Raw genomic sequence first — 16,497 nt, forward strand, 5'->3', positions numbered from 1 at the left:
TTTTATCATTTTTCCTCTTCGGACATATCTGTCATTTGCATTCTGGGCTTTGTTTCAAAGACAATTGAACAAAGATAGTGATCACTGTTTGTGCAGCTTACTGTGAATGGAAACCTTCCCCTTTGCTACCAGCCAATGTTATCTGCTTTTAAATGTCAGGCACCCTTCAGTGTGCACAAAAGCAAGGATGAGATAACACTGCCATTTGCCTATGTTGGAAACAGAGGGATGGCTCCAGGAGCTGGGTAGCAACACTTGCAGTGGAAAGCCTTGAGACAACACCCACCCAAATTCCCCTTAGAGTGAGCTTCATAACACGATCTGTTTTGTTGTCGGTTGTACTGAAGTTGTGACATGAGTCTTAAAACAGAGAAATCTCAGATTAGTTACAAGTTTAAGACTAAAGAAGGTCTGTATTCTAGGCGTGTTTGCTTCTCCTTGTATTTCAACTGCTCTCAAAGTGTCTCACTGCTTGTTCAAGTGCATAAGACAGAGTACTTTTATTGAAAACAAAAACAAATGAAACCCACTTCACTCATGTTAAATAAAAACAAACAAACAAACAAAGACATTCTAGTGATGCCAGTGAGTTGATTGATTTTTTCATCCATCACCTCATCCCTTTGTTTCTCTTTATCTTTCTGCCAGTGTTCCATGAATAATTCTGTGACACCTTTCCTCTTGATACATGTATGCCTTAAAAAGTTTCCAAGTTTTTACATGTCAGGTATGGAGAATGTTAGCATGGACAGTAATACGTATGCTAATACAGGTCTCCAATGGATTTCTGGCCCTGAATGCAAAGGAAGGAGGGTGGCCTTGTACTAATAGCACAGAAGAGTAAGAGTCCTAAGTCAAGTGATGCTAAAATTCGAAGACTGCTCCATATCTGTACGCGCTCAGGCGTACTTTTTGAGCCTTCTACTTTCAAAATCCGTAGGTGTGCTTAGATCAAGCTTTTTTTCAGCAGCAATACAGGCTAGAAACTGCCATTTCATGCAAATTTTATCTTCCTAAGAAAAACCAAAACATTTACTCCAAAAGCTGATGAGGTATTGCTAACTGTGTTAGGAATATATGGGAGTCCAGTTCAGTTATATCTCAATTTAGAAGGAGCATTGGGAAGCAAATTATAACACATGCTTATTATTAGAGTTGTATGTTTTAACAGTGCTCTTCCAACAAAGACTTTGAAAAATTGGTAACTAAAATTATTGATTACTCTTATGTAAACTACATTTAGTGTTTCACAGAGGTTCTAAATTCTATTAAAATTTAATAATCTGACTAAATTTTTAATAAATTCCTTAAAGCTACGTTTTCAAATGTCTTTTTTTCATTATCAAGTTGTTTCAACTTTGAATAAATTAGGGGTACAGGTCATAATATTTTTGTTAAATGGAAATAATTGTGCTGAAAGTACTACTTTTGTTTACTGCTCAAAATTCAAATATGCGCAGCTCAAAAGAATTCAGACATCAGATGTGAAAATCAAATCAAAAGCCGTATGTTTTGAATGAGATGTTCTCTTCCTGAACTTGCATCATTTTGCACAATACTGCTCTTACCCTTATTTGCAGCCTTAAACTGGCCTAGCATTGCAAACTAGAAGCAATTAAAGGAACTCCAGATATTCAGGTAATTCAAGTAGAGTTCCTGGAGTAGCGAATATAACAACCAGAGAATAAACAACTCAAAAAAGCATTTAATTTCTATATGACTATGTAATAAAAGAAAAAAAAAAAAGCAAATTTAAAAGGTAGGGGAACTAATTTCCTCTTACTGAAAGAAAGATGAGGCTTTTTATAGAGGATAAAACTTCTGATGGTGCATTGTTCACAAGCACTCGTGGATCAAGAAGCAACGCATCAACAAAGACAATGTAAGTGACAAACAGCTCAGTGCTACTACTGAGTTTTTACACTCTCCTTCCTTCTGGATGCTGGAATACAAATAAATATTTAGATGTATTTTAAATATGATCCAGAGGTCTGGTCTTCATATTCAACTGTACTGAACAATTCTCCTTCCTTTGCATCTGGCCTTAATTTGCCAATTGTTTAGTTTTGCTCTGATATAATACATTGCATATTGGGGGAAAGGAGGGAGGAGGAACGTTTTGTTCTGTAAGAGTGCAGTACAGGAATGCTGCTGTGGTGTTTTGGTCAAGTTAGACTAAATATTCTGGTTATTTTTTGAATGAGTTATTTACAATCAAAATCAAAAACACAGAAGACCATGCTAGTTCAGTCTGAGAATTTTCCTGTAGGTGGGCTACTTGTACAGTATGATAAAACAATATGTTTCTGCTGTGGCACTGTGTGATTGAATATATCACGTAAGAGCAAAGCAATTAGGTTAGCTTACCCATTAATTAGTTTGTTTTCTCTTTGTTTGATCTCTGAAGTCTTTGTTAAAAGAATATTGAGCACGTGCATTTAGAGGGGTTTAATTTCATTCATTATAATCCCGGTGTTCATACTGCAACACTTGCCTTCTAAGTGAAACCTGCCTGAATGAATACAAGCCCTCCAGTAGCTTGAGAGGAACCTCATAAGGAACTCATGCTCCAGAGGTCCCACAGCTTATAGGGTTTTATCTGTTTATGTAGCTGAGAATTTGTTTTTAATAATTTATTGGCTTCTCTGCCAGTGGTATTTTGCAAGTGGATATGTTGAGTTGTGTGGTATTCAGGGCAGAAGTGGAGGCTTTGGAAGGCTCGTGGTCCCTGGGACATGCGAAGCTTCCAGTCTCTTACATAAGGTGACAAATGCCTGGATAAATACTATTTACTTCTACTTTGTTGCCTGGCACTCTCCAGAGATAAGATCCAAATATTACTTTTGCTCCAAGTGATCTTTGATAGGTTGTTTTTTTGTTTTTGTTTTTGTTTTTTGTTTTTTTGTGTTTTTTTTTTTAGACAGTTACCCTGAAAGGATATTTCTTTATTTCCTGTGTTCCTACACTTTGGTTAGGATCATTTTTGACTAGAATCCAGAAAGTTTATTGTCAATGGTTTATGGGCTGGTCCGGCCCGGTTCTGTGACCAGCAGATCTGCGGATCCACGCCTCTGGGAAAGGGGAAACAGGGGACCCCAAAATACTTGAAAACAACAGCACTAATCTGAGATGGAACAAATGATTTTACTAAATATAGTATTAGTAAAATACAGTGAGAGAGAGAGAGTCTGTCTGAATTGTATAGACCTCACCACAATGCTGGGGTGAGAAGTGCAGTCCAGTTGAGTGACTGAAGAACAGACGGCGAAGTGCAGATGGCGAAGCACAGATAGCAAAGCACAGACAGCAAAGAGCAGGCGAAGAAGAGAAATCAGGTGACCTTGCACGGAGTTAAATCTCCTTGCTGACCGCAAAGCCTCCTGGGGAAATGTAGTTCTTCTCCGTCGGACGAACATTCGGCAGATATCAAACCCCACCCCCAGTGCATTACATGATGTTATGGTGTGGAATACTGATGACCAAAAATCACAAAACCATGACAGTTTGTCTTGTATTTAATTGTGAGAAATGTACATACTATTTGCTAGTGTTCTACTCTGCCAGAAGCTGTTAATCATGACACAACAGATTATGCATCAGTGAATTGACTGGAGGAGATATTTTTTTTAATAGATCTCACTTGAGAATGCCATTCTTCATTAGAAGTTTGAAAATTTCCCCTTGATAATTCAAAACAAATAAATATACAGGCATGTGCAGATAGTCACTTAAACACGAGTATTCAATTGGCAGGAAAACACTTTTTGCAACCACTGTGCCAGGAACTGCATGAATTTTATTAGCAAACTTTACTAAATAACTGGTATATTTAGTTAGCGTTCGTGCTGAATTTCTCTTTTTGATTTGTTACTTAGTTTTTAACAGATTTTTAAGTCACTGTGGCTGTTCAGTTGTTTGTCAGTGGAGACAACTTTTTTAAAGCGTTAATGTTACGTAATGTTATGTTGTGTTTCTTTGCTCTCTTTTAAAGAATGGAAATAGAGTAGAATGCACGTTCTGGGTTTCTTAATAAATCATGTCCCTAAATCCATTACATGCTTGCATGTGTTGGTCACAAAAGATTTAACAAAATCTATTTCAACATTAGGATCAAACTATTTTATGTGGTAACATAACGTAGATGGAAAGTATCCAGATATCTTCTGAACTGAAACACAACTCTTTTCTCATTATTCTTAAAACCATTAAAGAGGACAGTGAGAAGTATGAGGGATAAATTTGCTTAATTTCTTCACTCAGAAAGCTGTGTTCATAATTGCTTATTATTCTGGGGATTGTGTGAAAATGTAAAGTGATAATAATTAAATTTAGGACTACTAGATGGAACCTTCTGATCCCACACAGACTTTTAATTGTGTAGTTATCCTACCGGGCATTCCTTAAGTCAAGCAGATAAGATAGTATGACCTCTTGATCCTCTTCTTTCTAGTCTCCAGTGTTTACCTGTGATTTCATCCTCCAGGCATGCACAGAGGAATGTGTATGTCTACAGCATTATAACCTATAGTGTGTTTATTTAGATCTCTATCTGTTCTCAAGCACTGATGTAGCCTGAAGCCAGGACAATTCTGTATCTGAATCCAATCCAGAAAGAGTTCCCTGAGTCACTCCCTTGGGCTGAAGGTGCCTCAGGGTTGGGATGCAAAGCAAGCAATCTGAATGCTGAAGCTATGCTAAAATACTTTGTGTATGTTAGTAAATATCAATTAGACTCTTAAAACCAAGTGTTTGTTAGGCATCTCTGTTGAAGCTTTCAACCAACTTAAGGTATAATGAATTATACCTTAATACCCTGATTGCTTCAGAAAAATTTTCTTAATGCTTAATCACTTCATCAAAAGATATTATCTTGATTTATGTAGTAGTACTGTGGTTGGGAACTTACTAAATATTTAAAAGCCAAGTCAGACAAAGTGAATGGCTTTCTCTTTTTTCTAAAGAATGAATAGAGTGACTTCTTGTACTTATTGGAAGGCAGTCATCACATCCAGTATCCATCCTAATTTTCCAGTTTTTTTTTTTTTTAATACATTTATTAGCCTTCTCAAGCTAAAAGTCTTATGATACATTTGCAGTTTCTCAAAGCAAATTCCAAGCATTTAAAGCGGAGAGCAAAGATGAGGAGAAACATTTTTATGTGGAAGGTGGCAATGACAGAACAAATGTACTTTTCTCCCTTTCCCAACTTTATAGAAATTTGCTTGGCACGCTTGTATACCTGTCTTCTTTCACAGCTAGATCAACCTTGTGTTATTCTAATGCTGGGTTAGCTGAATGGGTAAGGAAAGGCACACATTTGGAGTGAGATTTGTTAAAGATATTGAATACCTCTAGCTATGCTGGAACAGTGTCCAACAAGAATTATGTATGTTTCTGCAGGTAGATTTATCCTCAGTCCAGATAAAAGGTAAAGCTTGTTTTGTTTATATCCCAATCAGAGATGTAATACAAGTTACTGCTTGCTTTTTTTTAATATGTAACTAAGCACGCTCACATATTTATGTTTCCTTGTTTGTTGTAATACTCTGCTTACTACTGTACTGTTACCACTTGAAATTAAATAAGCCCCACTGGTCTTTTCCAAACAGCTATTTGTTTGCACATTATCTGATTACTGCTTTGCACTACATTATCTTATTTGTATCATATTTAAAATTTTCATAAGAGATTCTAGGAGGAAGAAAAGGACTAAGATCTCAAGTGTTATGTTTTTGTGTGCTGGATCTGGGAATGTAAACAGAACTCTTGACTCCTGCAGAGAAAGAAAAGAAATGCTTGATGTGACCTTATATGAGCTATACTTTAGCAAGAGATGAAAAATGGAATTTTTTTTTTTTTTTAATTTGACTTTATATGATTGCCAAGTTCTAGCCTAAAGGAGATATTTATGGCTGTGATATAAGCCTTTGAAAGAAAAGGAGTTATAATGGAAAAGGCTTGACAGTCTTTTAACTTATAGAAGCACTAGCTATTACAGTTTGTGTGCACATTCATGTGTGGGTGCATAGTTTGATAACAACAGATACTGAATATCTTCTTTCCAAAAGGCTGACCTTGAAATGTCATAGCATCAGAGTACCAGTAAATGATATATGGTTCTAAAAGCTATAAAATTTCAGACAACACGTACCTTATAACATAGTGCAGTTTAATTTTCTCAGTTGTCATTCCTTTAATTTTTGAAGCATTCTCTGTTAGAAGTTATATTGAGAAATTGGGTGAGGAGGCTGGACAAGGTGAAGTGTAAAGATTTGATGCCATAAAATGCTAATATGGGTAATTAATCAAGTGTTTATGTTTGGGTTACGTATTCATTTTCTCAGTATTTGTGGAACTGAGTGTGGAATTAGGGAATTTTTATCCTCCTTGACTGGTCTTTGAGAATGTTTAGATATCTAACAGCAAATTACTTGATATGCCTATTGTGATACTTAGATACATGCCTTCAAAACTTCAAATCTGTGTCTTGGTACTGCCAAATATAGAGCCTTCTCTTTTTCTGAAATAAATTTAATTGAATTCTTAAGCATTTAGGATACAACACGTGTCTTACTAAGATAGAATAGTAAGACATTACTCAGAGACTAAGATTCATGTGTATGAAGAGACTAAGATTCCAGTATGTAGGAACTGAAAGTAACGTAGGTCAGTGTAGGAATGCTAGAGTGTACTTTGAACTTGGTTTTCAAAGTGTTTGAAGTAGGAAGCTTGTTCTCTAAAAATCAGATATAATTGTTCCTATGTGTATGAGTGTGGGTTTTTTTTGTTGTTGTTGTTTTTTAAAGAGAATCCCTTTCAAATAATTGCCATTGATGAGAAACAGGAATTCCAGATGAGAAAAAAAACATGGATGGAAGGCTATTCACATCTATATGAAAAAGAATTTTAGGATATATTATTCTATAACCTTTGTATCAAGGTCATTTTTCTGGTATAAAAGGCTATGTGTTTCCTGATGGGACCCATTATAAACAAGTGAGTTAGGGTGCTGTTTTTTTGTTTGGTTGGTTTTGTTTTTTTGTTGTTTGTCTGTTTTTCTGAAATATTTATGAAGATTGAATATAATCACAGAATCACAAGGCTGGAAGGGACCTACAAGATCATCTTGTCCAACCTTCCGCCCATTACCATCGCTACCACGAGCTACTAAACCATATCTTGTAGCTCCTCATCCAGACGCCTGTTGAATACAGGGACAGTGACTCCACCACCTCCCTGGGCAGCCCATTCCAGCTTATATATGCATTTATATATGTGTGTGTGTATAATTTTTATAACTGTACATATATACAATAAGACTGTATATACACGTGATGTTTTTAGACATGAATACATAGTGTTTCACACTGAAAATTGAAGACAAATCATTTAAGACTTTCTCTGAGCTGCTACTTCAGAAGATATGCCCTCTGGGGAGAGGTGTGTTCAGTTCTTCTCATTAAGGCTGGAGTCCTTTGCTGGGCCTGTAGAGCCTTCATGATGCCTGCAGAGCTACATGTTCTCTGTTATGTTAAGCTGGTATCAAGAAGTGCAGACTCTGTGGGACTTAGGCTAACTCTGATGTAGCAACATCTTGAGTATTGCTGATGAAAACTAAGAAGATTAAACTCTGTGTAATCTGGTAATCTTTATGTAAGTGAAGTCCAAATTACCATAAGCTCTTCAGAACATTCATTTGTGGATCAGTAAGAAGGGAAAAATAACTAAAACTAGCTCAAGTTGCAAATCTGTGGGTCTTTCTCTTTTACAGTAAAAACCCTTCAAAGATGCTTTGGAATAAGAAAACTATTCTTGTTTTACCTTCTTAAGGGAAAACAGCTTTGAAGCACAGTCATATCTGTTCCTGAGTTAACACACAGTTACATTGGATTTATGGAGACTATTAAGACTGATTATTTTAATGCTCTCTCACTATTTCATAAAAGATTACTTTCAAAATTGAACTGCTCTGTCTTGGTGGTATTGCCATTTTACTAAATGTGGATATTGTGTCTTATGATATTTTTTTTTAATGCATTCAAAATGAAGAAATATGTTTATGGTATTCAGTTGTATATACAGATAAAACAAGAAACAAGGCAGTAAGCTCAGAATGCCACCAAGTTGCACAGATCTTCATTCTATTAAATTTACAAAATTGTAACAGATTTGCTTTGGCTTTTAAGATCTTATGATTACGCTAATTGTACTGACATTAAGTTTGCTTTTCTCAGTTACCATTTGTGATGATTCCCTGTAGACGAAACATGCATCTGTACAGTTCCCCAGGCTTCAGGTTTACCCTGCTTGAGCAATGTGAATTATGTTGTTGTCCTGTGGTGTCGATTGAAAGGCCTAGGCAGAGTTTTAAGTACAACCTCTGTCAGACTTTAATCTTCATCAAATAGCAAGTGAGAATCACTTATTATCTGGAAGAAAATTGAGAGCAGCTTCCTCCCAGTCTTCACAGTTGTAATTAATTTGCCGCTTCACCCATGGTTCATATCAGAGTTTTCTGAAGTAAGTTGTCTTTTCTGTAGCCCAGGAGTCTGTCTGGGTTTCAAGCTTCAAGGCAAAGATCTCCACAGCTATGCTGAGGGGTCTGAAGTGACATCTATGTGGAATCATTCTTCAGGACACTTCTACATCGCTAACATCCACACAAAATCTACTTGCACTCAAACCATGCTAGGGAATCGTTGAAAGAGCATTAATTGGGTTATAATAACAATTGGGCCAAGATGTTTCATATGTGCTTTAATACTGTGGACTTCTGCTGCCTGGGAACTTTTTGTGGTGCGGTTTGATTAACTACTAGAGGCCCCTTCTCCAGCCCCAGAGGCACAGGTGTTGTGTGAACAAGCTGGAACAGCCAATGATTAGCCCCACTCCCTGTTCCCGACCATCATGGTAAAGGCTCCTCCTCACTGAACAGCCAGTCTTGCCCTGGATGCATAACCATTACTCAGCAGTAATCAAATACTCGCCCCAAACAATTCCTCTTTACTCAGTGAAGCTCAGGCAAGCTGGATGATTGGCCATTCATGATAGGGAAACTTCTAATTTCAGTAAGAAGGTTTTTTTCTCTGCAAAATCTCTGCTGTTGCTTTGAGATGAATTGCAGTGGATTACCATAGTAATAGACCACCTGGACATTGTTAATAAGGAATTTGATGAAATATTAGTTCTAAAATGAATTTTAGATGAGCTTTTTCCTGCAGCAAGTAAAAGGAGTTGTATCGGATCATGATTTCTTGTCAGAAATAAGTTGTACTCTGCTCAGGTTGTTCAGAGGTACCATATAATTCAAGCACTCACTGCGTGCCAGCTCTGAGCATCCATTTCTCAGTGGCAGTTGAGTTAGATTTTAAACTTACGTCTGTGAGTTGTGATGTCTTACTATATAGCTCTTTCCATATTTTAGTTCTGTATTTGAAAAGGCAGTCACTTTGTACGTTGAGCAGCATATCAGCATGTACCCCAACGAAGTCATTCAAATATCTTCTTCAGTTGAAATTAAGTCTTGCTGAATTTCAAGATTTATGGTTCATACTGAAACACTGCATTGCTCCCACGTAGCAGAGGATGATACTTCTCCAAGAGCACTATTTGTTTGTCCAGTCACATGGGAAGCTGCATATTGCTGTTGATGCCGAATTCTTCCTAGAATGTACTGTAAGAGACACCTTCATGAAGATGAGGCTTTGGTGGGTCTCGCCATGTGAAGATGCAGAATATTATAAATATTTCATCTCTCAGTCTGTAGGCATTGAGCAGGAAAAAAAGAGGACTTTGTTGTTTTGTATTACTCAGATAGTGTGCATTTTGGGCTTCATAAATTTTACTCAGGTGGAGATTTCAGTAGTTTGAAAACGGCTTCTTTTTTTTTTTTTATAGACACCTTAAGGGTGGCTTATATTGTGAAACTTCTGTTAAGAGATGATTTTTCTTTGCATGATTTATGCCTGAGGCTTCTTTAATAAAGGCTATGAATCAGTAATGGATTAATATTCCTCTGTCAACTGCACCTTTACCATTTGTTTCAGATTATTATTTTAAAAGACACAAACTATTCAATTCATAAAGTTGTTTATATGTATTTCAAAAATTAAAATGCTGTAATTTAATTCTAGTATCTGAATGTTGAAAACCCTAGATTAGAAAATTTTAGTTCCATTAACCATCAGGGCAATCTGTCTATGTCCTTTTTAGGTCAGTTTCTTGACGCGCTGTCCCGAATGTACCATTACATAGCATGCAAAATATATATTAAAAATCTATAGAAATAATTCTGTTAGGTTTTTTGATTGTTTTGTTTTTTTTTTTCTTTCCATTTGTTGGCATGGCATTAGGAATTGTTTGTTATAAGAAATCTTGTTAATCCTTTTTTTGCATGTGGTTATAATGAAACCGAAGTTAACTTGAAAGAATATTGCACTTAGAAAAATGTCTTTGTTCTTTCAGAGGATGCCAGCACTTAAAATTCAGAATCAATTTTGTTGCATGAAAATTCAAATGGAATAGAAAATTGGAAGTATACATTAAATGTATAATCACAGAATCGGAAGGGACCTCTAGAGGTCGAGTCCAGCCCCTGTGCAATGCAGGCCCCCTACAGCAGGCTACACATACAGGTGTCTGGCTAGGTGGGTCTTGAATATCTCCAGAGAAGGAGGATCCACAACCTCTCTGGGCAGCCTGTTCCAATGCTTTGTCACTGTGAAGCGGTTCCTTTACACGTTGGTGTAGAACTTCTTATGCTCAAGTTTATGGCCATTTCCCCTTGTCCTGTCCCCACAGACCGCTGAAAAGAGGGTAATAGTAATAATAGTAATTTTTCTTACATATACTAATATCTTTGATTACAGTGAATTAATTTAGCACACATATAGGTGTCATGCATTTCTGTTATAATCCTTTTGTAATTTACTCAACATAACATCATTGCACGTTGTAGCCACTTCCTCAGATTTATTCTCCACTGAGATTTGTCCTTTTTTCCTACTGCTCAAAAATAAAATAGGTGCAACATTGAGGTTGTGGTTACTTTCATGCCAGAAAAATCATTGGTCATTTTAATTACATTTTGTTCTGTCAAAATAATCTCTTTTTAAACTCTGTGGTACTGTACTGTTAAACTGTTGGCTAATTCTGACTGGTTTTGGCTGATTGAATCCATGACCTCTAGATCGTAGAGTCACACAGGTGGCAGGGAATCTCTGCAGGTTTCTGCTTCATGCTTCAGCTCAAAGCAGGTTCAAAACTCAGGGCTCTGTCCCATCTTTAAAGATAGAGGTCCCGTACCTGGTTCCCCATTCCTGTGTTTGGCAGCCCTCATGGCAGTAAGTGAGTAAATAAATAACATGATCCCTAATTGATTTCCTGTATTCTGGCTTCCATCGATTTCCTTTCATCCTGTTACTGTGCAGCCCCAAAGATTGTCTGGTCCCATCATATCCAAACCCTCTCACTGTGGGTATTCCTTGGTCCAGTGAGACTCTCTTTTCTTTCACTTTGGAAAACTGAGCAGCCTTTCAGCCTTTTTTAATAACTTGTATGCTGCAGTACCTTGTTGGTCTTGTTGATCTGTATTACAAAATATCCAGCATAGCAAAGTCTGACACGTGCTCTGATATTAGAGAAAGATATGTACACAAAACAGGATTTCAGGTGTAAAAAGCAAAATACTGGTATTCCTTTACTTCTGAATCTTTCAAAATCTTTCTGTTGTCTTTAGTCTCAAATACAGCTTAATGTTGTTTTGTTTTGTGTTCTGCTTAAATAACTTCAGTGGTAACTAAACTTCAGAGAGAGCACAGATTAATTAAATTTCAAATTGCAGTTTACAGAAGATTATGTTCATCTTACATCACTGGGGCAGCCTAGGAGAAGGTGTTTTCTTTAGTGATTTTCCTTTGTTTCTGAGTTTCTAAGTCAAAGCATATGGAAGAATGTGATTTAGCTTTTCAAAGTGCATACAAATTAGGTGATTATTCATTTTTTCATAAAGCAGAACTGAAAAACAGTAGAGTCATAGCAGCCTTGCCCATAGGATATTTTGTTACAAAATATCTTTCTTCTGAAGGGCTTGAGATAGCATGCTCCTAATTCCTGTAGAAAGAAATGAATTTCTAAATGCATATTTTTTTGCTAACACCATATGGCCTTATGTATATAAAGGCCATTTATGCTAGCAGGCTCAAGAAGTGAATATGTAGTGTGTCTTTTAACGTTACTTCTGTTAAAGCATAACAATTGCTGTGTTCTTTATTTTCATTCTCATTTCAGTGTTGATCTTTCTGTTTCCTCTTTTAAGGAACCTCTCTTTGAAACTGTCGAAGGAGGTAGAACAAGGAGAAGCCAGGTATCCCCGAATTAGCCAGCTGGCTGGCAGCCCATCTGTGGAGTGGCCTTTTACTGGTTTGGAAGAAGGCGGAGGCATTGAATCTTTGCCCTTCAGACTGATGCTGCAAGATTGCACAGCTGTAAAGACATTGCTACTGAAAATGAAGAGGGTTCTTCAGGAGGTAATTGCCCACTCATTTGTTAAATTAATAGCTTTCTGCATTAATGAGCTAAGCAGCGAAAGAAGGTCAGAAGAGTTCATGAACTTGATGTCTCATAATATGTTCTGAATATATGGAGTTGCTGCAGAAATACAAATAGCCCTGCCTCAGTGTGGCTAAAGTCAGAAAGTTTATGCAGTAGCAGTTTAACAGATGCTGCCATCTTGGTGCGCAGAGAATAAAGCTGCTCTTCAGCTTTCACCTAAAAGATGGTGGATTTATTTAGATCAAAACAAATTGTGTTGTCTTCCTCTCTTATTTTGGAATTTTACAGTTTTCTTACTGCATTTGTTAATCAGTATGTAGTCACATGCAATTTATTCAGAGAAGAGATTCAAAGGGAAAAAAATGTTCTAAGTAGAAGTACTAAAGGTTACTCTCCTGGGCATGTAAATGGCAGATTAAAACAGATTTCTTAGTTCATTATATCAGTGTTAAGAGTGTTCACTTGTCCTGTCCTGCTACATTCTTCGCCTCTCCCTTAGAATGCTGGTGTTTATTTGAACATCACCTTTTGCATTGTATAGGATTTTAGAACAAAATAAATTATAAGTTAATGGCAAGTTTTCATCTTGATGTCAGTGCACTAGAAGAGCACTTTTGTTCTTTGATATCTATAAAAATTACTGTTTTTTAAATTTGTTTAATTCATAGACTTTTAGAATAACTTATGTTTAGAGGATTCTATGGAGATGCAAACCCTCTGCTCAGAGCAAGGCTCCCTTAAAATAGGTTGCTCAGTGCCTTGCCCATTTTCACTCTTGCCCACTTTTCAGTACGTTAGTGGGAGTACCTTAATGGGGCCTCCACAGCCTTTTAGGGCAACCATGCCAATGTTTAACTACATCATTGCAAGCTTATTACTTAAGATATATTCAGAATTTCCACTGATGCAATTTCATCATATGAAGTGACATTTGCCTGAGACAAATAAAGCTTTGATAAGTTCTTTGTTGAATACAGAACTGAAATAATTAATTTTCAATCAGTTCTTTCTCATGTAATGTGGGGATATGGAGCAGGATTTGTAACCACATCAAAAATGCAAATAAATATTAAGGATTATAATATTACAAGACATATCAGTTATATTTCATCTAGTTGCATTGATAGCTTATTGTATGATTATTATGTTTTGATTAAAATGATTCATTTTTGCTTTAAAGGTAAGGATATCCATTTTATTGTTGATTAACAAATTCCATTACACAATTGTATATGACTCTACTGAGATTTTCTATATGTCAGTATGTTGTGCTTTCTAGAACATTTTTAAATATATATTTTAATATGTATTTTTAAATACACATATTATAATACATATTTAAAAGCATTCACCACGTAATTTACACAAAAGGAACTCAACTTATTTAATATACTTGAGTTACTGACACCTCCTTATGTTATTCATACTGATTTTATTTTTTCTTCTTATTCATTGACTCTCTCACTTCTTCCTTTTTACCATATAATTTTTGTCTTCCCATCTGACAATATCACAATGCAAAACGTAATCCTGTCTTTCTCATTTTCTTTTTGTCTTGCCTTCCTTATGAAATCAAAACATGAAATTTACTAATCCCACAGTTGGATATTGTGTATATGCTGTACATATATAACAAATATGTGCTGTAATTTATCTCCCTATTTTTTTCAACACTTTTGAGGTGCTGAATAATGATTTTGAGGTAGAACATCTTACTCGTAGTACAGATTGTTCCAGTACACAGCTGAAGCAAAACCTGATTTGGTTAGAAAGAAGTAATCAATCTGTTGATTATCTAAAACTCATTTTGCTGCCTAGACTTGTTATTTGTATCTTGGTTGTTTTTGTTGTTGCCTTAGAATAAATAAATAAACGAGTGACTTCTAATAATAGCAGCGATCGCTATATAGTGAATTAATAGCAGATTATATGGGGAATGCTGCAAAATAGCATTATTGCTTAGATTTCATATCTCTGTAAAAGAGTTAGCAAGCCTGTCCACTATACAGTAGGCATCAGCCTTGGTATAATTGTAGAATTGTAGAAAAATGTTATAAACACAGTAAAACTTGAGGAAATGAGCCCCAAATTGAATATGATTCAAAAGAATGTAAGTAGCCTGGTTTGAATGGTGTAAGCAACTAAAGAAGAGATGACTTTGAAAGGTATAAAAAAAAGTGGTATTGGAGTGACAGAACTTTATTATCTTCAGAAATACAGACATTTGTATATTTATATCACTTTGAAATTATTAGTGGAAGATTCCAGGAAAATATAATTCCATCAAATTGAAACATCTGATGGAAGAATCTGACAAATAATTCATCTGAGCATATGTGGCAAGCAGTTTCCATGGAGAAGGCATCTTAGTTCCATTCTAACTAGATATAATTTCTTTTTCCAAAACGCACTTCCACTCCAACCAATATTATAAATCAAACTCTGCAGTACAGAATTAAAGCAGAGTAGAAAAATTTGTTCCTTATCTTTGAACTCTTGTCTATTTTCAGTCTTAGGTGAACATCTCTGGCAGGTTTATAGAACTGAAATATTTTATACCTGTGATGTTAAAATATATATATGTAATTATTTTTAGAAATAATAGTACCTCACATGTTTCCATCCACTTTTGAAAATATAAAATCATGCAGTCTATATTTGAAAAATGGAACAATTTATCAGAAGAAAAGCTGCAGTTTTTCTCTTTTATAGCTGATGTTATCTAAAGAACAAATCACAGGAGTGTATACCTCTTTATTGAAGAACTTCTGACCACTAATTTAATTATTTTCTGCCAAAGTGTAATACTAGTTAAAAATATATATAATTATTTTGTTTTCGCAGTTGTTTGTAATTAAGCAATCAATATCAAAAAGCTGGATGCAATATATGCTGTACTGTGTTGCAGATTTGTAAAGCTGTGAGTTTAGCTTGTTATTAGTCTATGAGAAAGGAAATAGAAGACGTGGCAGTAACTTGAAAGACTGAGAATGTTATTAGCTAACGTGTTTAGTAAAGGGCTAATGAATGATTGTTTGATTAAAAGAATTAATTACAAATTCATGTTCAGTGAAGAAGCTTTGAAAATGTCAACTTAAAATTCTCTGTATCTTTGGCTATGTAAGTCTTACAAATGTTTAGAGAACTTTACTAAACAAAGCTAAAGATAGACTGGACAACACAAGGAAACCCAGTGATGCAGCAGAAATCAGTCCAGAAAGTATTTCTGAATCCAGTCAGCAGCTTTACTGTGGATGGTCTATTTCTGACAGGGAACTTTTTTAATAAATGGGCTAGCCAAGACCTGTGACCTGCAAAGTTAAAGAAATATTTTGAAAAAGCATTACCAGAGATTAGCAGCACAGCTTGATAAAAGCCATTTCAAAATATAAGACAGTATCAGCTGATATGTAACCCGTCTATGGTTTGCAGATATTTCTTGGTGTCCCTTTTCTTTCCGTTTCAGTCTATTGAACTATTTTTTGTTTGCTTGTTAATTTGCCTTTTGTTTACTTGTTTGTTTGTTTTGTCCTCAAGGTGTCTACCTGGTCTTGACCTTTTTTCAGTATTAGTTCCCCGCATTCAAAAATAAAAATTGGTAGGTTTGTCCTCCCCTTACAGATGGATTCTTTACTTTCTAACTTTAGATGAGCTTTAGATGGGCTCTGAACTTGTCTTCTGGACTCGGAAGACGACACTGGCTTTTGTCCTCCATGTACTGTGCTATACGTTCTATGTTTTATTACGTTTCAGACCATATATTTTTTGCATATAATCAATCAGCATCTTCAAATAAGAGTGTAGATTCTTTGTTAGCTATTGCTATTAACACTAATAAATATATTATTATATATATGTAATAACTTTCCCAAACTACATAGGTTGCTCTGAAAGTAATACTTCCTATTTATTTCCATGGAAACTATAACAGATACAAAGAGCACT

General features: G+C 35.6%; 1 protein-coding gene across 1 annotated transcript in view; it reads left to right on the forward strand.

The window, feature by feature from the left end:
• The window catches only part of CCSER1 (coiled-coil serine rich protein 1), a 306,541-nt gene that overhangs the window by 188,033 nt on the left and 102,011 nt on the right, over positions 1-16,497 (forward strand). Inside the window, exon 5 of the mRNA XM_042870546.1 lies at positions 12,317-12,527. Within this exon, the coding sequence (XP_042726480.1) occupies positions 12,317-12,527 (211 nt within the window). The remainder of the gene's footprint in view (positions 1-12,316; positions 12,528-16,497) is intronic.

This window comes from Lagopus leucura, unplaced genomic scaffold (genome assembly GCF_019238085.1).
Source record: "Lagopus leucura isolate 7727_CA_CO unplaced genomic scaffold, USGS_WTPT01 Super-Scaffold_100004, whole genome shotgun sequence".
Taxonomy (NCBI): domain Eukaryota; kingdom Metazoa; phylum Chordata; class Aves; order Galliformes; family Phasianidae; genus Lagopus; species Lagopus leucura.